The 24,028-nt window shown below is 37.3% G+C and overlaps 1 protein-coding gene across 22 annotated transcripts in view; it reads right to left on the bottom strand.

Annotated features, from left to right (window-relative positions):
• BAZ2B (bromodomain adjacent to zinc finger domain 2B) overlaps positions 1-24,028 on the bottom strand; it is a 296,772-nt gene that overhangs the window by 41,689 nt on the left and 231,055 nt on the right. For 9 of the 22 annotated variants that reach the window (XM_042447148.1, XM_042447149.1, XM_042447126.1 and 6 more), the window contains 11 exons: positions 23,145-23,253; positions 22,775-22,876; positions 17,985-18,195; positions 12,339-12,431; positions 12,146-12,207; positions 10,483-10,548; positions 9,008-9,073; positions 7,813-7,857; positions 7,527-7,559; positions 6,218-6,283; positions 2,605-2,745 (listed from right to left, as the gene is read on the bottom strand). In XM_042447148.1, coding sequence (XP_042303082.1) covers positions 2,605-2,745; positions 6,218-6,283; positions 7,527-7,559; positions 7,813-7,857; positions 9,008-9,073; positions 10,483-10,548; positions 12,146-12,207; positions 12,339-12,431; positions 17,985-18,195; positions 22,775-22,876; positions 23,145-23,253 — 994 coding nt within the window. The remainder of the gene's footprint in view (positions 1-2,604; positions 2,746-6,217; positions 6,284-7,526; positions 7,560-7,812; positions 7,858-9,007; positions 9,074-10,482; positions 10,549-12,145; positions 12,208-12,338; positions 12,432-17,984; positions 18,196-22,774; positions 22,877-23,144; positions 23,254-24,028) is intronic. The other 13 variants (XM_042447140.1, XM_042447147.1, XM_042447144.1 and 10 more) reach the window with 8 other exon arrangements.

The raw sequence follows: 24,028 nt of genomic DNA, 5'->3' as shown, positions 1-24,028 counted from the left end.
CGTTATTCCTGCTGATCATGGAACTCTTAATAAAAGAAATAAAAGCAAATGATAATTTAAGACAAAAACATAATTATAAAATCAGAGCATTTGCTGATGATGCAGTTATAATAATAGAAGATCTCCAAGAGAATATTGAATAAATCCTAAACGTACTAGATACCTTTGGATCGGTATCAGGATGTAGAATTAATAAAGACAAATCAGTTATTATAACAAAAAAACTAAGAGTGAAGAGAAAAAATTGGAAGAAAAAGCGGGAATGAAAATTGTGAAGAAAACTAAATATTTGGGAGTCCAATTTACAAAAAAATCAGCAGAATTATTTGAAAATAATTATAAGTCTTTATGAGCAAAGATAAAGAAGAATTTAATGAATTGGAAAAGACTAAATTTATGTATAATGAGAAGAGTGTCAGTAAAAATGAATGTATTGCCGAGGATATTGATTCTATTCCAAATGATCCCTATAATAATCACTGATAAAATATTTAAAGAATGGCACAAAGATATGACTCAATTTATTTGGAGGGGGAGAAAACTGAGGGTGAAATTAAAAACCTTGCAGGATGCAAGAGACAGAGGTGATCTAAGTCTTCCGAACCTGAAACTATATTTTGAAGCTTGTGATTTAGTATGGTTAAAAGAATGGGTTACCTTATCTGATGACAGTTTGCTAGATCTGGAAGGAGATGGTATAAATTGGGGATGGCATGCTTACTTGGCATATGATAAAAATAAACAAAACAAAAACTTTTGAATAATTGTATTAGAAAATCTTTGATTAGAGTTTGGAACAGATACAAAAGAAGAACCTTACCAAAAATGGGTTGGTGGATTTCTCCTCATGAGGCCTTTTTCAGAAGAGAAATGATCAAAGATAAGAGATGGTATAGTTATGAAGATATTTTAGAATTAAAAGATGATAACTGGGCAGTTAAACCAAGAGAGAAATTAAATGAAGAAGGTTGGAATGTTATGTGGTTCATACACAGGCAATTACAGGAAAGATTTAAAATTGATCAACAAATATATGGTTTTCAATCAAGAGGAGAAAATTCAAATTTAGAAGAAATCGTAACCAAAGAAAATAATCTATATTATATTGATAGAATATGACACCGAAGAAGTAGTAGTAAAGGATCAAATGATAAAATGGGCAAAATATATCGGTCACCCTATCCTAATGTCGCAATGGGAAGATGTTTGGAAAAATGGATTTGCATTCACCGCCTCCCAAAATACGAGAGAAAATTTTTACAAAATGTTTTACCAATGGTACCTTACACCAGAGAAAATAGCAAAAGTCTACAAAGTAAAAAACAATATATGTTGGAAATGCAAGAAGGAAATAGGTACATTCTATCACTGTTGGTGGACATGCAAAAGGGCAAAATGTTATTGGGCAATGATAAATGACTCTATCGAAGAAGTCCTAAAGATTAAACTGCAAGTAAAGCCAGAATTTTATTTATTGGGGATATTTGGTGACGAAATTGGAACTAACTATGAAAAAGTTCTATTCTATATGATCTCTCTTGCTCGTGAATGTTTTGCGCAAAAATGGAAATGTAAAGATATTCCATTGAAAGAAGATTGGATGTTGAAGTTATATGAGGGAATAGAGATGGATATATTAACACAAGCATTAAGAGATAAAGCGAAAGGATATTCCTCAGAAGAATGGGATGGAGTGATTTAATTTTTGGAGTCAAATTGGGGGAAAATGGCTACTCTTAATTTATACTAATATGATTAGAGATTTGATCCATGAATTTAGCTATAAACATAAGAAAGTCAAAACAAACAATGTTAGGCAGAATATTAATAGGAAGGAAGTCAGTTTTAGGTTTGTCAGTGTGAATGAAGGGAAGAACAAAACAAGAAGAAATAGGGAAGATTTGGTTTAGAGAAGATTTGTGAAGAAAGAATGTGGTATTGTATATGTAGGTATATATAGATATGTAGGGATATTTGTCTATGTATAGTTATGTATTGTTTATGTATGGTATGATGTAGCATGTAATGTGATTGTCTAATTTTAATAATAAAAACAGTATTTAAAAAAAACAGAATTAGTGAAAACACTGTTATCTCTTGTTTTGCTGATCCTCTCCCGCCCAACAAAACCCCTAAAAAGAGCTAAGATCCTCCTAAGAGCCTTGCTGGATTAGGTCAAAGATCCATAAAGTTCTATGTCCTGTTTTCCAAATTGGCCAATGAGACATTTCTGGGAAGTCTCCAGACAGGACATGACCGCAACAGTGGAGTATAATAGATGCTGCTGGAAAGTGTTAAGGGATCTAATTTAGTGAGACAGTATGGTAAAAAGGCTGCCTTATATCCAAATATGAAAAGGTCCCCTGCTAATTTAAAAACAAACAAATAAAACAAGCAACCTCCTCCAATCTTTATTTGAGAGTTAAAACTTGAATAATGTTGAAGTAATAATGTTATCAAGAAATGTAAAGTAAAATAGGAACAATTTTAAAGGTGGCTATAGTAAGAAAAATTAATTATTGTAACAAAGGCCAATGAAGTTAAAGAAGAGCAGCATGAAAATGGGCAAAGAAATAAAAAGCAAATTTACATTATTCTGATTACCTTCTGGTCTGCTAAGCACATATCTTCATTAGGCTTCTTTAGCTCCTTAGCCATTTCTAATTCCAATCTTCGCTGTTCCAGTTTACGCTCTTTATTTAATCTCTTTTCATCACGTTTTTCTTGTTTTAACCGCTCTTTCTCCTTAAATAGCACAGAAAGAAAATTAAACCTGTACAATTCTTCTTAAAAGGGAATAATTTAAGAATTTGAAAAGCAGTGGTTACATAATCTTAGTAATCACTACAGCAATTAAAATACTTGGATTAAAGCACGGGTGGGAATTGTGTGGTCTTCCAAATTACCTATAAAGGATGGTTCCTCTATGTTTGTTTTTTAAAGTATAGATATGTATTTTCTTTCTTACCTTCCTTTAATCCAAGGGTTGGAATCATATGGTCAGATGTTGTTGAACTGCTATTCCCAGCAGCCTTTTTCAGCATAGTCAGTGGTGAGGGATGATGGGAGTGGCAGTTCAACAAATATGGATGGCCACACAATTCTTACCCCTGCTTTATAGCTCGGAGGTCTACAGAGAAAGGTAAGAGAGAAGAAAGAACAAATCTGTGAGATGAATGGAGGTTAGGATGCAAATCTTGTTTTCATGGGAAAACCAGAGGAAAACATTTCATCCTAGCATCTCTACAACAGTAAGATTTTTTTAAAAATATAAATCCATATATGTACATTTGCTTTGAAATATTCAGAACCACCTGTAACTGTTATTCTAACATAAAAATGCTATACAAGTAAAGGCAAATTGTACTCTTATCACAATGATTTTGGTCAATCAGTACTATGGACAACTCTGAACTAGAGAGCAATTCAATGTCACAATAGGAGTGAAGACAAACAACCACCCAAAGGATACATCAAAGGAGTCACAGACATGATAGGGAAACTGGTGAGGAAACACAACCTCCAAATGGTCTACAAACCAACCAAGAAAATCCCGCAAATGCTGCACTCAGAGAAGGACAAGAGAGACCCTCCCATGGCCGCAGGGATTTACCGCATACCATGCAGCTGCAGACAAGTCTACCTAGGGACCACCAAATGAAGTGTTCAAACAGGAATCAAGGAATACGAGAGACATTGCAGCCAGAAAAATCAGCAGTGGCAGAACACATAATAAACCATTCTGGGCACAAACTGCTATTTGAAAACCCTGAAATTCTGGATACCTATGGAAATTTAGTCATTGTCTTATCTGATGTGGAGGTAAAATATGTTTAAAACAGTTCTATTAATTGGCTATTACATGTCCATAAGTTCCAAAAAAGGGCAAAATGAAAGGAGGAATGATTTGGATCACTACAAATTATAGTAGACCCTTGTTATATGCTGGGGTTTGGTTCCAAGATCCCCCGTAAATAACAAAATTAAATATAATGACATAGCAAAATGGTGTCCCTTATAAAAAAATGGAAAAATCAAGGTTTGATATTTGAAATTAATACTTTTTCTGAACATTTTCAAACCATGGATGCTTCAATCCATGTATAAAAAATCTGTGTATAAGAAGGGCTGACTGTATGCCTTTTGGAATTATGCAAGATAATATTTTAACCAACCTGTAACTTTTACTCTCTGCACTACCTCTTATGTCCCATACAGCTGACAATATATTGTATGCTTGCGTCATACACGGCTTCCAGCATATGCTGGAAGCTGCGCCGAAAGAAGCAATGGTGTGTGTGCCTGTGGCACGTACATCAAGCACTGCTGCATGCATGAGCCCTACTCATTTGAATGGGGATTGAGCATCCATGTTTTCCCCTTATGCGGGGTGTGTGTGTGTCTGGAATGGATCCCCTGCGTAAGGGGAGGGCGGACTGTACTGTATATACTCATGTATAAATCTAGAAATTTAGGTCAAAAACTTGACCCCCAAAACCTGAGTCTATTAATCCATGGGTCAGAGTAAGTACTGTACTCTGGTGAAATACAAAAGTGTAATCTGTCCTGGAAGTACTGACCTCCTCTGTAATGTCTTTTCTATCCAGCCTTTAGGGTGGGCTGGAATTTTCTACTTTGGCATTATTTTCCCTTTCTTCATCCTTTACATTCTTTGCTACATGATCCTACATTTTACCCTCAACCTATGCACGGGTCATATCAAAATCCATAATTTTGGACTGCAACATGGTAGCTGAAGGATTCTGCATATTGTGGTCCAAAGAAGTAACTTTTCCAAGCTTTGTGTGGGTTAAACCTTGCCTGAAGGCCCCTTAAGCCACATTATTCATTCAGCAAAGTGCTAGAAAAAGGAAGCTTAATAATATACAGCATGACTTACACCAAATTTAAGTTCATAAAACACTCTTGGCTTTTGTATTCAATTTTATTGATCTTAAATGGCCAAAGCGTACACACAAAACACTGGTAACTGTTAGATGGATTTTGTTTTAAGTAAAATTTTGGCTCAAAATCAGGCATAGCACGTTCAACAGAGAATAAGGTGGTATAAATCTTTAGTGATGGGATATTCACAGCAAAAGAATCACTCGGGTGTTGTGAATTTAATTTTCCTTTCAAATTGCTTATTAGACAATTTCCAAAACCTGAGATTCACTCCCATATTACATATGACTATCTACAAAACTGCTGACAGAGATACTTAGTGACAAGTGCATGTTTAACGACCTTTTGTTGTTTATTGATCCTCTGACAGTTATAGTGTGGAAAGAACCTATGGTACAATTATGATACTGTACTATATGGTTTACCAAATAAACTGAATATAAATTTGTGTTTACTGTTATCTGAACTTTTAATGGCTAAAATGGAGAACTCACACTCAAAAATGCCACTGCTGCTGTCAAGCAATTGCATCTTGCATGCAGCCCAGCCAATTTTCAAACAGAGGAAGCACCTGTCTTTGCAAATTGGCTGGCTAAGCGTGGCTGGGACCCGGGCTTCATGCAGGTTGCCAGGCAGTGGCAGCATTTTTGAGTGCAATAAAACCTCCTTGCAATCCAAAACATGACTGTATCCTGTGTGGGATAAAACACGTTTTTTTGGTAATGTGATAAAGCTGCTCAAGCACTTTCTCTTTTGCCCTCCCTCTTCTGTAACTGAGCATTTCCCTCTCCTCGCACAGGTGCCATGAGTTCTGCCACTGCTCTTCTCTTCTAACCATCAGCTGTGATTGCTCCTAAACAAGCCAGGATTCACAAGCCAAGAACATGATCCTGGCTTGTAGAGGGAGCAATAAATCAATTTCATTGTGCAGATAACATAAACAAAAATAGCAAAAAGATTCAACGGGAACCAAACAGGTTCTGAGCAAAGACGCTATGATTGCCTGGAATCTTGGCTTATCATTCCATTCCAATAGACTTAACAGATATTATATATGCACATTAGATGAAAATAAAGTCACATTTGATGAGAAAAACAGAGGTATGGCATGACCTAACTACAAAATGAAGAATAAAACAAATTGTTTTTCCTTTGCTATGTAATCTATTTTCTTGTGCTAAATATTATTTATCAATTCTGAATAAAAAAGAATTGCCAGTTGTGCTATTGGAATGAAGGAAGTCTGAAAGGGAGGGAGGGAGGGAGGGAGGAGATTGTCAGATATAACTCCATTTCACAATTTGCTACCCACCTCCGCTTTTTTACGGGCTTCCATGGCTTTCATAAGCATCATATGCTGCCTTCTCCTTTCCCGTTCCTATTGAAGCAGATACAATTAGCACAACACGACTCCATCTAAGAGTTGCAATTTGTTTGGTTTTATTTCAAAGCTCAACAGGACATGTTTAGCATTAATAGACAAGTCAGGGGTATATGCTAAATAAAAGACAAGAATAGCCAAGTCTGTGCATGTTTTAGTTCAGGTTTAGAAAGCAAATACAAATACAACTGAAAGCAAAAAGGTAAAGCGATGAACATGGAGACAGTGTAAAACAGAAGCATACAGATTTACTTATGGTCAGTTGTGAGGCTCCTTCAGAAGCTGGCAGAACAAAAAGCATAATGGTTGGCTGGAACAGGTCAGTTACCTTACATCTGCTATAACAGGAAGCTTGCAATTACTTGCAGAATGGCCAATTGAATTAAATTTAAAAAACAGCAATGCAGACCCTTTGAAAGGTAATCAAAAGTGGTTTGTTTTTTAAAAAAATGAAACCATTTTGACTACATATTGATTATAAATATATACCTGGATATAAAAGCAAGGATGCAGACAAAGGATCAAATTATACTCATTGATCTTAAAACTAGTTTCAGAAAAGCTAGTTACCAGTGAACTAGAACACAAAAGGCGGATCGAATTTGATGTTCCTCTAGTCTAAGGCAAGCCACAGGAGCTGTGCCAGAGATTTAGATTAATCATAGTGAGTGCATCCTGAACTTAAGAAAATGCAAAAAAAGTATTCGTTTTTGGACCAAAATAATGTGGGTTTATTTTTATACCAAAAGGGGGGAGAAGACTCTTCAGCTGAATTTGAACTTCCAATTATGTAATATTAAAATGGCAGCAAAATCATTTTAAGATATTTTATATTAAATGAAACAAATAGGATTCCCAGAAGCAACTGCACAGGCTGCCAAGTGAAAATAATGTGTAACCTATTACAGGTCAAGTAATGCAATTTGGGGGCAAGGTGAATTTATCCCCAATTAGGTTCAGTAAGCCAACTTGATATTATAGCAACAGTAATTCCTGATGTCAAGGCAACAACTTTGCGTATGGCTCATAGGGGTCAATTTATAACATGTTTGAGGTAAGTCAGATTGTTTTTGTTTTTTTTTACAGACAAGACAAGCAGATGTATGCAATGCACTGTGCTGGAAAGCCATGCAGCAGTATGTAATATGACAGCAGCCAGTGCTACATTTTATGCATTGCTATGACAACCATATCACAACCAAATCACAATGCGGTGTTAGATGTACAAAAATAAACATACCCATACCATATCTAGTCTATGCCTCTCCAACTCCTGGCAGAAAGAGTTGGCACATCATTATGAAACAGAAATCACAGAGTCAAAAACCACTTTATCAATCCCCCAAAGATCCCAATATAAAAGCAATGCAATTTACCCAGATATTTAAGCAGAGTTTTTTTAAAAAAAAGATTTTATTTTATTTTATTTTTAAAGAAAAGAACATGTGGACATTTGCCCACCAAATACTTTAGGTATATGCTTTAAAAACAACATATGCATTTCCCATTAAATTCCAAGTACAAACCTGATGTTTCAGAAGAACTGCTTGCTGTCTTCTCATTTCCTTCTCCTTAAAAATATGAAAAGAGAAATTGATGTATCTAATCAATGTTATCATTAACAGAAGGCTATTTTTCCATCATGCAAGGGATGTAAAAACTAAGTTTTTCTTATCCTTTTTCATATTCTTATCTCTATCCTTTACTTCTTCTTTTTTTTTTTACATGAATAGCATGCTGGACACCTTTAAAACAGCATGAATGGAATAAAGGGCCAAAATTCAATTCTTAGTCCCAGAGTAGACCCAATAAAGCATTAAGAATCAGCTCAGTGAATACTTGTGCAAGCACCACTGACTAGTCTATTTTGACTGGGAACAGCAAATGAATTTAGGCCAATGTCAGGCCAAGTCAAGTTCAAGGGTGAGAATACCTACTTTCTAAATTTTACATAAAGGTGTTGAGCTGTAGGTAATATAATATCACGCAAAATCAGATTGATTTCTTACTGTCCTGTTCCCCAAAGCACTTGCGCTGTTGAAAAAAAGTCTTCTGTGCACACAAGGGGTCTTCCTTCATGAGTGGAATACTCTCTCAATGACAGCGACAGGAGGGTCTGAATCCAGTATAATGATTTGGACCAGGATCTAAATAGCCACTTGTATGTTCTGAAGTATGCTTCTGTCTGCATACAGAATTCTTTCCTCCCAACCTCTGTTGATTCTTTCCTCCCAGCCCTCTGGCAACCTCCTGGATGTTGCACTAAAATGTTCACTAACCTTAAAAAGAGTGTTTGGTGTGTGTGCAATAAGCAAAATGAGACCAAAGAATGGGAAATGAGGAACATGAAGATGCTCACTGTAGACTGAGAACACAGAGCTCAGCCCTTTGGACCATGACCTTGGTGTTTATGCTCATCTGAATCAACAGTGCTCTTTCCAGGAAAAGACACACAACCAGTATGTGCATCTTTAAACAGTTTTATGTCTAATTAATACCTATACACAAACTAAATACCTGATAAGTTGAAAAACATAGCAATAACTTTTCTTGCACAGACACAAAAACATACAAACACACACACATATACAACTATACAGCAAACACACTGAATAAAATGATGTTTAAATATTTCTTTCACATTATCAGTTATAGATTTGATTAGCTTTTTTTTTTTTAAATGTTGGGAAGAGAAAAACTCTAATGCTCATCTAAACTAACCTTTATTCGTTTCTCGGCCTCCAATAATTTGGCATTTGCTGCTTCTTCTTTCTTTTTCTTTTTAGCCTGTGCATGCAAAACAGGTCCCAAGGTCATGCAACAGTACCACTACAACTTGAAAGTAATCTCAGACTAGAAACAGAGCTTCATGCCTTACAAGGTGAAAAACGATACCACACATCATGTGTACATCATAACAGATTTCTTCCTCAGTATTTTCTGTGTTATGGAAAAACTCAGAGGAGATTTTTTTTTTTTTTTGGAGGAGGAGAGGGTGGATATTTATAATTAACAAACACACCATGGATCAAAATGTAATTTTAAAACAGTATTGTCAGACTGAACTTCAAATACATATAGATTTTTTTTAAAAAAACGAGAGGTTAAACAACCTTGGGTGTCTAATGATTATTCATTCCTCTTAGTAACTGGATAAACTTAATCTATGGGAACAATTTTAATATTTTAATGAAAGCCAATGTAGAGATCACTTACTGGCATTTGATCAGAGTATTTGTCCCTGCTTATTTTTTTTATAAAAGGACAGGTATGACTCCTGTGACTAAAAAGAAATCTGTTGCTAGATAGATCAGAAATGGAGATCTGAAACAGAAATCTTAAATTTAAATTTCCTCCAACTTCACTATAAATGGCACGGATACATTATACAAACCAAATGTTTACAATACGGAGACTCACAGATCTTTTAGAAGTGTAAACATGCACATTCTTTAAGATTAAGATCATGCTGTTCAAATGTCAGCTGCAAAGATGTTTTCCTAATGCTTATTGCTTGTTCTGATAATTCAACCAAATGTTGCTGTTTTTCTATTCTGTCTTTGTGATACAGCTTTTCAACATGTACAGTGCCAGAGCTGTCTTTCTATGAATGGAAAGGTTCCTTTCATTTGCCAAAGTGACTTAAATTTAGCAGAATTTACTGCTGGAAGAGGAAAACTAAGGTTTGCCAACTCCCATTTCCACATATTATGAAACACCCCACTCCCTGTTGCTCTGGAAGGTCACCCAACCATTCGGAATAGGAGGCAAAGAGGAAGAGGTGGAAAATGTTCCTGCCCCATCTAGTGCAAGAGACCTGTGAGCAGAGTTCCATTCTGAGAAACTCTTAATCTAAAACACAGTTATTTTTTGTTAAATGCCTTGCAGAGTTCTGCAAACACTTTCAACATTAAGCTGCTAGAATTCATCAAAGGTTAACAGTCAAACCACTACAAGGACTCCTTGTGGCTTCCACACTGGAATCCCTAGATGTGTGTACATTGTCAAATAGTTCTATATACTGTATGTCTCAAATATAAGAATATTCAAGTCTGGAGCCATAGTTCAGTCAGAACTCAATCAGAAGATTTACATATAAGAAAGTACAATACTATGATACAAGATTCCAGTGAATTCTTGCAATTCCCCTTTCCCTGCATTTCCCATTAGAAGTTACTTTTAATAACTAGTAATACCTCTAAAATCTGCTGTGCCCGAAGTTCTTTTTCCATTCTGATTTGCTGAATTCTCTTAATTTTTTCCTATAATAAGAAAAGGTTTCATTTATTTTCAGGAACAGTAATAACAAATCATGTCCTCTGCAGCCCTCCTAGTTGCACAGCAGGTCATCTTGACAGACTCATCCGGTTGTGTCATGAACAACCACTTGCATCTTCGCCTTTCCATCATTCTATCAGTTTTCACTTGGTAGACCAGCGACAGTGATTTCATGTGCCATGAACAGACAGTGCCACCCATTTTTAACTTGAAGAATGCAATGGAAAGTTCTTTTGCTCCACATGGTTCTGGGGCACACTTGCACTGAGGGGACAGAGGAATCAAGTCTTCCCCAAGGCTATAATCAAACTCACTGAGAAAAAAATTGAAAGGTTAAATACAGCACTAGTTGTGGAGCACATGCAGCCCAGACAACATATTTGGTTGTCCTATGGGTTAAATAAGATTTTTTCCACTGCAGGGCTGACAGTGATATTTATCAGAACTGTACAGTTTTTATTACCATCTATATAGACCTATGTGGCTATCCATGAATTCACACGGCAAGTGTAATTTTTAATATGCTCCTACTCTGTGCATTATTGAGAACCCTTGCTATTAAGCACCTGATAAACTGCATAAATACACACATAACTAGATATGTAATTAACCACAAAATATCAAATATCTCACTGAGAGTGCTACTTACACCTAGCATTTGCTGACACAGGTAAATATAATACTCTTTTGTGGGAAGTGGGGGAGGAGGAGTGATAAGTTTTTGTCTCTAGTGGCCAAATGTTAAATCTAAAGCTCAGTTTTCTTATATATTTTAAAAACTCAGAACAACCAGGCATTACTATAGGTATGTCTGAAAAACTTGTTTTGAACTTGTTTTTAAAAAACTTGTATTTCAGGTCTTTCTTCATGCATATTTATAGACTGTGTTCAGAGTGTACCGTCTATGAAGGAAAGGCTCTGCAAAGTTGAATAGGCTTCTAGTGGAAGGAGGGGGAGCCAAATTTGTTGACCTCCTGCAGATCCCCAATCATTTCTCACCTCTTTAAAAGAATGTACAGGGCCACAACTGACGGAGATTCTAAACATCTATATAAAAAAGAGGAAGTGGAGGAGGAATGTAGCAGCAACTCTAAGACTAACCAGTTGTTATTTTAGCATGAGCTTTAGTGGATATACATCTAGTTCTTCAGATACAGTATAGAGTGATATATTAAAGCCTCAGGTTATAAGGCATATTTATACAGTTGTGGGAGTGAGACTGAATGACATCTACATGTCAACCTGAAGCACAGTCGCTGATTAAGGGAATAAGTTACATTCATAAACTTCAATAATATTATTTCAAGGGTATTCCTGGAAGTTGTTCTACTTGTCACAAATAGCACGGGCATTCATGCATTGTCCTCTTCCTCTAACATTGTAGGCCACAGCAGATGTTGTTTATGTTCATATCCAAAAAGTTGTACCAGCAGCAATTTCATAGGAAGTCATAGGTCTTTATAGTTTATCAAGATGGACAAAATAACATAACAAGTTTTGTGCTTCAAAACCTGCTAAATGTATAAAACCCATCAGAATATTAGATCATGTTTACAGCTGGAATTGAAAGACATACATTACCTGTTGTTTCATTATTTTTATCTGCTCTTTTTGCTTTCTTTTTTCTTCTGCAGCCATAATAGCTATGAATAAGACAAATAAAAAATATCAGCAGTAATTAAGTGCATGATTATGGAAGCCAATTATCTTTAGATTAAAATAAAACTCAATTGCAAAGGCAATATAAGGTTCCTAGAACATGTTTCATACTTACCTTGCTGTTTTTTTGCTTCTTTGGCAGCTCGGGCCTGTTCTTGCTTCTGAAGTTTTCTCAAAAGTTTGATCTGTGCTGCTTGCCTGGCAATTTCTATAACATAAACGGGGGATACTATTAAGTGCTGTATATTAACATAAGGACACCATCTCCGTAGGTGAAGATGGAAACTAAAAGTGTTTGACTTGAGGGATTTCGTTACTTAAAGCCCTTTCACACTCTGTAGTTTTAGCACTATGATTCTACTTTAACTGCCATGTCAGTATCCTATGGAATCCTAGGATTTAAAAGAGGGTGTTTAGAATTTTCAGCCAAATAACTCTAGTGCCTCAACATGATTTCATAAAGATACTATTTCTTTTGTTAAAACCACAGTAGAAAATGAAGAAAAAAAAATCAGTGTGAAATCATTGATACGTCTTATACAGTTTCTTTATCCCTCTCAACGTTGCTTGTAAAGAAAGGAGTAATAAAATAATAGTGATGCTGGATCATTATTATATTCAGATGCTGGAAAGTCATTATGGCATACTCTTACTGAACCTTGAGGGTGGAGTAGTTTAGCTTGGCACACAAGGAATTCACATTCCAAATGATCTCCCCCTAAAATATTTCTCAGCATTATTGAAAAGTGCCTCTAGAAATTTATATAATCACACCTTCCATTCTGTTCCCTAAAATCTCCACACCATAGTACAAAACAGCAAATAACAACGACTCATGGCCAGTAATATGACAATATCATTTCAGTGAGTTATAAACATCATAATGAAGCTGCCTCACCAAGTCAAAACAATGGTCGTTCTAACCTAGTATCATCTGTACCATTGACAGCAGCTCCTCAAAATCTGTGAACTCTGCCTCTATCCTGGTTGAATTTCTATTTCGGTTCTTTTACACAGACAAGCAAGGAACTGAAATTGGGACTTGATATATGTGCTATACTACTGAACTGAGAAACTTCCCATACAGCAGTGGCTTTTAAAGCTACTGCTAGTAGAAACCAATGGTTGCTACCACAAATTGGTCATGCAGCAAGCAGAATTCCATCACTTAACCCAAAAGAAAAGAAAGCTGACGTGGAGGCAGGGGTCACCTCAAGTTAATCTAGTGCCCAACTCAAGTTAATTTAGACAAAACAAGGCTAGAATTACTGGCAGATTATTTATGCCACCAAACAAGTGCATACTTACTTATTAGTGAGCAGCTTAGGCCTATATCTATGGGAGGATGCAGAGCTCTGGTGCCACAATAAACTACAATTTCCAGAATTCCCTAGCATTGAGCCATGGTAGTTAAAGTGACGTCAAACTGGATTATTTCTGCAGTGCAGATTCAGCTTTTGTCAACAACCATGCATTTCTGCACAGCTAACCAAGATGTCCCTTACCTTCATGCCAGCTCTCAAAGAAGTGGCCATGACAGGGTTTTGCATCTCTCCCCAAACACACTGAAGGCTTATTTTGCTGTACCCATGAAAATAGCTGTTATTTTTTAAAAACAGCAATAATTATCAAGTTGTGAAACAACATCTACACACATAACATGTATAACATCTCAGTAGAATCTAGTGCCCAACTCAAGTTAATTTAGACAAAACAAGGCTAGAATTACTGGCAGATTATTTATGCCACAGATGCATCCTCTACGGAGCTATACATATGTGCCAATTTATGGAATCAGAAGCCATTGAAATTAGAATATCCAGAAGGTTGGCATGTACTCTGAAGCATGTGTGTGCCAAAGGCTGGGTAATTATCCTCCCCCACAAGTGTTAGGAGCTTGAACTCAGCTCTTCAGTGTTAATCTCATTCTGAGACACATATGTAAATATACAAACAGTAAAAATACAGATGAGAACAATCCTACTGACAGATGACATCAAAAGGCAGGGCCCAAGACAGTAAACTCATCCTTTGGAACCCATACAAAAAAATCTCCTTCCCTTGGGGTAATCACAAGTCAGCAGTAAACGTAAATGTGATAACTGGGAAGGAATTATTACTGCAGTTATCCTGGTTGCCAGAAATTCTGCTGGATGCTTCCTCCACTGCTAAAAAGGTGATTTTTACTAATGGGTTAGTATGATATTAAACTTTTTCATGATCACTGTCAAAAGTGGGGTTTTGTGCTAGGCCAAGCATGTTTTCATGACTGTTCCTCAGAACAGATTTACACATTATATAGGATGGGCTTTCACCTATGCAAGTATTTTTGTTGTTGTGGTTTCTGACTTATGGTGACTCAGAGGTAAACCTATCAGGGGGTTTCCTGGGGCTGAGAGTGTGTGACTCACCCAAGGTCACCCAGTGGGTTTCCACAGCCAAGCAGGAAATAGAACCCTGATCTCACGTTGTAGTCCAACATTCATATAATTACACTATGCTGGCTCTCATACAGGTATTTACCTTTAGCTATATACATATTTATTTGTAGATTATGACCAATATCCTACATCACCAATTTAGATTATGAATGCATAACTAAGTGTTGTCTCCTGGTCCAACCCCCAAACCTACATTAACAGCCAGCAGCGAGTCTGAGCAATGGATGTCTCTTCTGATGGCAAGTGGGGTACAGCAGGATGATGTTTTCAGCACCCCTCTCACCAGCGATTTTGTGTTGTGATGAGGAGTTGCAATAGGGATCCAGCTTCGCAGCCTCAGTTGCTGGCAGGAGGGTGCTGGAAATGTCATTCTGCTGAAGACACTTCCATGACTTGGAGCAGATCTCTGGAGGTTAAGTTGGGATCTGGGGGCATTTATGATTGTGGCAATAATCCAAGATTATGAATATGCAGTATATATGAAAACAGAGCAGTTATGGATCCATAACTCTAGGTTATGAACCTGTAATTATATTACAGTATATCAGCTCATGTAAGTTTCTCATCCACTTAGCATCACTGTGGTTAGTCCTTATACTATATACCTGAAAATTTGTTTTACAGTAGAGCAACATGCTGTGTAATAGACAACTCAGATATGCTGTAAACAATCTTTCATTTTCCTTCTCTTGTTTAATGTTATACCATTGATGCCTAAACTTTAGTCGTCCAAGTGTTTTGCACTTCAACTCTCAGAAGCTTTAGTCAACTTGGCCAAAAGTCAGGAATTCTGGGAGCTGAAGTCCAAAAACATGGAAGAGGGAAATTTGAGAACTTCTGAATGGACTTTAACACACCAGCTTGCTATCCCACTACAATTGAACTAGTTAAAGAATGGAAGCAAACTGGTTTGGCATAATTTCTTATGACACTTTTCCCCACGATAGTGCTTTAGCACCCCATGGTTGTGCGATTTGTTCCCCACACTGCCAAATGCCACCTTCCGGGCACGAGCGATTGTGGCTACTAATTATCTCACAAAGTTGACAGCTGTATGAATGTGCACATAGCAGTCAGCCTCAGGAGGCAGTTGGTAGCCGCGGTCACTCCTCCTCCTGGCTCCTGAAGCACAGGACTGTTGTATGAACATTCACACAGCAACCCCACACAAGGAACTGTGGCTGTCAACCACATCCCACAGCTGGCTGCTGTGTGAATGTGCACACAGTAGATGGCTTTGGGAAGCTGTTGGTGGCCACAATCACTGCAAGGGGGAGACAGGACAGGAGCAGAATCACACCCACTCACACCACATGACTGTCTGAGAAGCAGAACTGCAGCAGAAGGGAACTATCCCACGAAGGCAGTAATGGAACAACAGGAAGACAGAGAGCCTACATATTGACATTGCCCATCAATGAAAAGGTGCAGTACAGTAATAAGTGGAATGCAAGGCAGTAGCACGATGAACACAACATCGTGTGATAAATACTGTACTCTCCAATGATTCTTTTATCCTGTTGAAATTTCGCTTTTTAGCCTCATATGATAAAGTTCCTTGATATTAAAAAATTAGAGGCATGCATTGAAAACCACTGACATAAACAGAAACTCCTCTTAGATCATGAAGTAAAATATTTTATAATTAGAGAAACCGATTACATACATTAACTCCTATCCAAATATGTGCATGTTATGTGAGCAAAGATACAATGAAGTTCTTTATTACTCAATGCAATATGACAGAGGAAAAGAAAGGGAGGAACCCTTCAGGTCTTGTATAACTGATGTGTTTAAAAATATAAATATAATCACAGGGAGATGTTGCACATATATGTACTGATTCATTTTTTCAGTGTGTAAAGGCTTAAAATGGGGACTTTCTTACTAAAAGAATAAGAGAGCATATATACTGCAGGGGTGAGGGGAAGGGATCAAGATTTCTGAACTAATAATAGTGGGCAATGAGACCATTATTTGATAGCACTTAACACCAATAATTTTGTGTAATATATAAATGCATACATATCTAGATTAAAAGGCAAACAGAGCATTTGTTACTTGAAACATGCACAAAGACACAGACACATACATATATACTTCCTTTACCTATGAAGTGGGATATATTTAGAAGCACATATGAGACAATAACATATAGAATTCCTAAAATTTTACTGGTTAATCATATGCTGCAGTGTCACCAAATTTTCTGACAGCTATTGTGAGATATTAAGCTATATGGGGTGATAGCAGCTAAGGCAAAAGTTTAGGTTTGTCCCACAGCACTTGCTACAGCAAGAGGGTTGCTCCCTTTACTCCAGCTCTTTTCCAAGTAAGGAACAGGGCTGGAAGAGCCATAACTGTATTCGCATAATAACCCTGTGAGGTAGGTCAGGCTGACAGAAAGTGATTGGTACAAGGTCACCAAGTGAGTTTCATGGGTCAGTGGGGACTTGAATCTGCCAATTCAACACTGTCACACTGGGTCTCTTCTTTCCAACTTTTTGTTGCATATCCTGATTTAAAGGTGTAGTACAGTGCACCCGCTCCATATGCAGCTTTCAGCTGAAGCCGTTTGTCAATGGAATGAATTAATGGTGCACGTGCCATGGCGCGCATGTCCCACTGCACTCAAGCCCGAGCATACGCAGAGGGGTCCGGAATGGCAAGGGTCCACTCTATGTGCTGTGTTTAAAATTCTATTGTCTTGGTTTTAGTGTCCAGTACAGTGGAGTCTTATTATCTGTGGGCTTGACATATGTGGATTGAAGCATCCATGGATGGCAAGCCCCATTGTACCCAATGGCGGTGCATACCATTAGAGACAACTGGACTTGAGGTCCCACATTTTTTGATATCTACGGTGGGTTCTGGAATGGATACCCCACAGATACCAAGGTCCAACTGTAGTTACCTTTGACACCAGGCTAAGGCAGTAATGGGAAAATGTGGAGCTCTAGTTCTTGTTGGATTGTAACTCACATCAGCTTTCCATATAGATTATGTTGGCTAAAGCAGATATAGTAGAACGACATCTGGAAGCTCACATATCCACCCTCGGCCAAGCTAATGGTGAAAGCATTCCCCTTTGATCATGGCAACCCACTCCTATTTGTGAACTCTGATAGAGTCAATCATAAATCACAAGATGCAGGACTGCAGGGCTCTGAAATTTATATAATGGCTCAAAACTTATTAGCAGGGAGAGATGCCAAATACTTCCATTCAGAACCTGGAATATCAATTGTGCATTTGGTCCCCCCCCCCCCCCCCAGATGTGCTTTGCCACACATTTGAAAAAACAACAATGAAGATTTTACCTTGGGCTTGCAACTTTCTCAGCAGCTTAGCATCTGTGTGGTCAAGGAACTCAGTGCTACCAACATTTGGAGGTCGGCCTTTGCGACGCCTCATTTTTGATTCCTCTTTAGCACGCTGTCTATCCAGATTGGGTGGCCGCCCTCTACGTCCTTCCATAGCTCTGATACGGGGAAGGACTTCCTCTTCTTTCAGCAAACACCACTGCATCCCCTTGTAATTAATATATTTAATAGAAACTCATTATGAACACAAAATGGATAATAAAATAAAAATGTGCAACAACTGACATACATATGTACACTGAAGCATATGTCTATATATCTGTAAGAATGGGACCTATACGCTTGAATGGACTCACCTCACAGACTGATGATTAACTAAAATTTGAATTTGTCTTGGTATTAAATAGTGGAGATGAGTCAGAAGGACACAAAAATTGCATGTCACACACTTGTACTGGCTTCTCTTTTTATAAAAAAAAGGAAGCCCCATGAAAGATTAGTTCCCTTCCACTTCTGTCCAAATAAAACATGTACTACAGGATGCAGTCACTATATATTTCCATTTAGTAGCAAGTACCACATATAATTAAAGCTGGCAGGGGTAAACTGAAATCTGAATCTGAATCTCTTCCACAATATAGATGAGATCTGGATATAGTTCAGTTTCTGAAACCATGTTGGTTTTAGCAAAGTTTAAAATGATAAATATTAAATAGGCAAAATTTCCAGACTTGTGGCAACCTTTCATGCTAACACTAGTGCCAGCTTTTAAAATTAGATGTGTGCCATACAGAGAGAGAAATATACTTAAAATACATCTATTAGTATAAACTGATTTATATCAGTTCTATAGCTGCACTCTGAATGGCATTCATTCCACTGGCTGAACGTTCTAGTGATGTTGCCCAAACCTGGAAGATAAACATTCCAGGGAAATGGCTATACAAGGTTGCATCAAGACATTGTGTGAGCAGAATGAGGCAATTTACACCAATTTCTCCTTCCCCAGCCCCTTCCCAACTTTTGGGATGCTATGCGTAGAGCATGAGCCTACAACTGGTCAGTTGTCGATGGTATCACTGTGCTACTGCATTCTTTTTTCTTGAAATTAACTTGCCAAGCATCAAGACAGAAACCCTCTAAAAAGGCATGGAAGCTGGTGGTAGGGGCACTGAGGGGTATAAAAGGTAATCAACAACTATTGCCTCCACCCCAGAAGAAAATGTCCTCTCCATCACAGGATTCCCTCCTGTGAACAGATCTAATTGGACTCTGGGTCCAATTCGTAGCTTTCAGTATCTTTTTTTTTTTTTTAAATGCTTTAAGAGACCATTGACACAATCCAAGAGCTTCCAAAGCCCCATTTAAATAAATGGAACTTCACAAGATTTCCAGATTTGGGCGAATAATCTTTATAACTTAAAATGTAAACTGATTTTTAAAAATTATTTGATCTATCCTCAACTTGTATCAGTGGCACAGGATAGATGGGCACCACAAATAGCGATTTAGTGCATTTGTAGGATTCTACCTGGACACCCCATTCTCCTCTACCCCTTTACATTTATATAAGATTAGAACAGAAAAGGTAATTGCTGATGCTTTTACTGAAATTATATCAAAAAGTGTAATTCCAAAGCTAATGAGTGCAATTTTAAATTAAGCACAGTAACTCCCACATATCTGGGAAGGAGAAGAGATTATCAAGAGTTTACTGGTGAAAAAAGGGCAGATATTCAGTAATCCCATCACATACATACCGGATTTGCAAAAGTTAGCATGAACTAAATATTACAAGGAAGTTTGGGACTGATGAAATTAACACACATATATCGACATCTATCAAAGCATAAAACAAAAAAGCACATTTATACTGGCAAGCATAAACACTGAGTTGTTACTTTGAATAAACACACTGCAGTTGTCATAAAAGTTATCCCACGTGCACATATAGCAATACAAAGATTCCCCTAACACTGAACAATTACCTTCATTTTAGTGTTCTCCAAAGTTCATATCCTGTATAGCTCCATACTAACTATAAGGCAACAGTGTCTAAGCACTCCAAGTTTCATAAATATTTCCTGACTCCACTCTAAGCAAGGACAAGGTTCATAAACAAAGAGCTACCATTCTGAAGGTTTTATCTTGCATCCTTGTGTGGAACTAATGTTAATGTGTATTTGACAAAAATCTCACCAAACATATACCAAGTATCAGATGTGACTTTGGCGGGATACAGATCGCCCAAAAAGGACAGTCTATCCGCACCTTGTTTTGTTGCGCGAGGGAGCCACAGCAGACAAACCGCGCAGCTCCCTCGCGCAGCAAAAAGAACCCTTAAAAAGCTGATTCTTCTTGTGGCACATTTGTGACGCCACAGGTCCACCAGACACGTGATTGGGGCACACTTTAGGCCTGTCTGGAGAGGGCCATAGTCTTTAACTAAGCAGCTATCCCCATTGATTGGTTGGAGTACCTAGGTTCTCAGAATTATTCTTCCAGTTTTCAGTCCATGTTCCTGCACAGTAGGAATATAGAACATATTCTCCTTTTAACACAAGTATATTTCTGCCAATCAGAACTGAAAGACTATAAGAGGTGGGGACCCCATTTGCCTTTGCATGAGCAACATCTGTAGTCCAAAACAGAAATTTTACTCATCATCTGAGTGATTATGTAATTTGGATAGAACTACACAGGGAGGACACAAGAGAAACTCCATGAAATACCAGGAATGATACATATAAATGTAATCAAGATGTAATAATATAACTGAAGGTATGTTTCTTAGCAGATAGAATATGTTCTTTAAAAAAGGTTTTGGTACAGGATATTGCTTACGAATTAGAAGAGAAAAACTGAAGGAAATAATTTGTTATCAAGCAACATGGTAAGTAATGATAAGTGTCAAAAGGAAATTTGTCATATGGTATTAACAGTATATTGATTACGTTAAGCATACCATACTGCCTTAATTCCCCTCTGTTATCTGTTCACACACCTATTTTTAACATCACAGTATTCCACAAAAAACATTAAGAACTGATATTATTATATTGAAAAATTACAAATGAATCCCAACATCCTATTTCTCTAAAAACAGCCCTTAGCCAGTATGCAATATAACTATACAATCACAAAATTCAAAGAGCTGTCTGACAGTGGAATGTGCTGCCTTGGAGTGTGGTGGAGTCTCCTTCTTTGGAGGTTTTTAAAGAGAGGCTGGATGGCCATCTGTTGGGGGGTGCTTTGATTGTGTATTCCTGCATGGCAGAATGGGGTTAGACTGGATGACCCCTGTGGTCTCTTCCAAATCTGTGATTCTAATGTAATGGCTTCCCCAAGTCATGCTGAAAACTGATGAAGATTCTGGGAATCCACTATCAGACATATTTGGCACCACTTCCAAACCAAGTTTTAAGGATTCCTTGTAGAGGAGAAATGCTACAAAATTTCAGTCCATCATGTGGACATGAGAAAGGGCTCTAACCTAGTTTTCTCTCATTTGTGCTTTGTCTATATGAAAGTTTCGTATAGATGGTCATCTAATCATATGAGGTTTCATGTGAAATATGTTGCTATATAATTATAAGTTTACCTCCGCATCCACCATATATAGTTTCTAATATCCAAAATGACTTCCATTATAGCCATGTTTTATTGACATCTGTTTACATGTCTAAGCATGTGCACAAACAGCCATAATCCTCAATTTTCCTTCTACTACTGATGAATAATCTAGATAGCATAGTTCCCCAGGTTTTTGCTTCTGCATCACTGAATGGCAAACACTTGTTTTTGTAGAAGATGTTGTGTGAATAGGGTGACAGCCCAAAGAAAAGTGCTTCACTATCCCAGGAAAGGTATCTGCACACTCTTGCTAATGTGCAAAACATGCCATTAGAAAAGAAGGAGGAGGAGGAAACTGTTATGTATATATATATCCCATATTCCAAAACCACAAGGAAAGAGATTTTACCTATAATACAGGAATACACAAATATTAAGTGATGCAAAATAGATAAGGATATTGTATTATAATGTAAATATACAGATAGTATAAGAAGAAGTTCCAGTTAGGAAGAAAATTTTTTAAAAATAAATATTTACCCCAGGAGCTGACTATTTTTTCACCTTATCTACATTACATGATGCATTCTCTACAATGTAGTCTATACAGAATAGCCCAACACTCCTGTGTTGAACATTCCAACAAAGATAAGAGACTATAAAGACATGATGTGCATTTGGATTCAACTACTTCCAATAACTACATTTATAATATAACAACAGTTTAATAAATATTTAAATATATTTGTGCTTGAATTATAGGGGAAGAGAAAGGAGGGACTTCAAATGACATCCACAAACTTCTCTCCTCCCAATTTTAGCTGAATTACAGTATTTCATAAACTGTAGCTGTGAATGTTAAAATAAAAGTATGGGGGTATGAGACTCCTTCCCCCCTATAATTAGAGCATTAGGATATATGTGACCTCAGGGGTTGAAAGTATTAGATGAATGCAGTTTCCAAATTTGATTTTGTGAAGTGCAGAGCACTTGCCACTTGTGACTGAAATCTACTGAATTGTGAAGATTTTTCATTCCTTTTTGGGGGCAGGTGCTCAGTCACTCACAACTAATACTATGAGGTCACATGTGTGGCCATAAGAATGAAACCAGCTAACAATAGCAATGCTCCAGAGTGTAGTAAAAACTATTTAACTTAGATTTATGATACTACTCCTTGGATCAAAGACTTTACTTTTTTAAAAAGTGGATACCTGCGGTCCATCTCTGGCTTCATAGAAGTCACCCACTCCTATTTTTGCACTGAAGCTGAAATTGTCCCTTGAGATATCCATTATTCCATTTCTGCTGAGATACTGAAAAAATCACATATTTTTCCACTTCAGGTTTTAAGTCATTACAACCCAGCTTTGAAGTAACAGCTAATATTAGAGAAGTCAAATGTTTTGCATATTTCTGGTAAGGAGAAATGAGTTTATAAGAGGTCAATGTAGGGGCAGGTTAATGTATATTAGCCCCACATCATAGGACATTTAGCATCAAGGATCATTACAAGAGGGGGAAAACATTTAAAAATATGTGCATGCTTAACAAGTGGCAGGAAGCAGAATATTGAAAGTATACCTTCACTACTTCAGGGTACTGCCTTAGCTTCTTTCCACATGGTGCATAATAGGCAACTTCTCCTTGAAGGCGGCCAGCAAAGTTCCTTATTCTTGTTTCTCTCTGCCAGCTGCAATAAAATATAATTGTTTATAAAGAGACAAACAAGGCAGAAATACTATGCACATCTAATTGACAGTAAATCTTTTCAAAGTTAGCAGATTCATTTCAAACCAAAATACACATAGGTTCAGACTGCAGGGCTGCAATCCAACATGTGCTTTCTCTGAGTAAGAGCAAGTGAACTTAGAATTATTTCCAGTCAAAACAAGTTTCTGAGTAAATCAGACTGTCATTTTATTAACAGGCACCTTACTAACATTAAATAACTATCATTGGTTCATTTGAACAGGCACAGAAAACACTTCCCCATGAAACAATGGTATCTTCCAATACTTTATAACTGTCATATCATTTCCTATATCTAAGGAAGAAAACAGTTTTTGAGGGGGTTTTGTCCCTGAAATATGTGCACACAAGATTCAATTAACACAGTTTCTACTAACTTCCAAAAGATGGAGTCCTGGGGGATGTCTACACTGATGCAAAAAATTCTGCTTCACCTCACATTTTCCTGGTCTGCACACGGTGACACCATTAGTGCCACACCTACTTGAAATAAACCGGACTCAAGTTGTACTGAGTGCCACACACTTCCATGCCCAAATTCAAATCAGAACAAAAAGGATGCACTTTCCCCCCCTTCCCAGCACACCAAAATCTATGAACCAATAGCCTTACTATTTACTTGACAATCTTGCTGCCTTGCACCCTGATTGGTTGCCAACAGATTAAATGGATAAAAAAAAAGTCTTGTGGCTTCTGCCTCTGGAACTGTCATGAGG

Source organism: Sceloporus undulatus, chromosome 1 (genome assembly GCF_019175285.1).
Source record: "Sceloporus undulatus isolate JIND9_A2432 ecotype Alabama chromosome 1, SceUnd_v1.1, whole genome shotgun sequence".
Classification (NCBI taxonomy): domain Eukaryota; kingdom Metazoa; phylum Chordata; class Lepidosauria; order Squamata; family Phrynosomatidae; genus Sceloporus; species Sceloporus undulatus.
The sequence above is the reverse complement of the archived record's forward strand: the minus strand, read 5'-3'. Positions and strand labels throughout refer to the sequence as shown.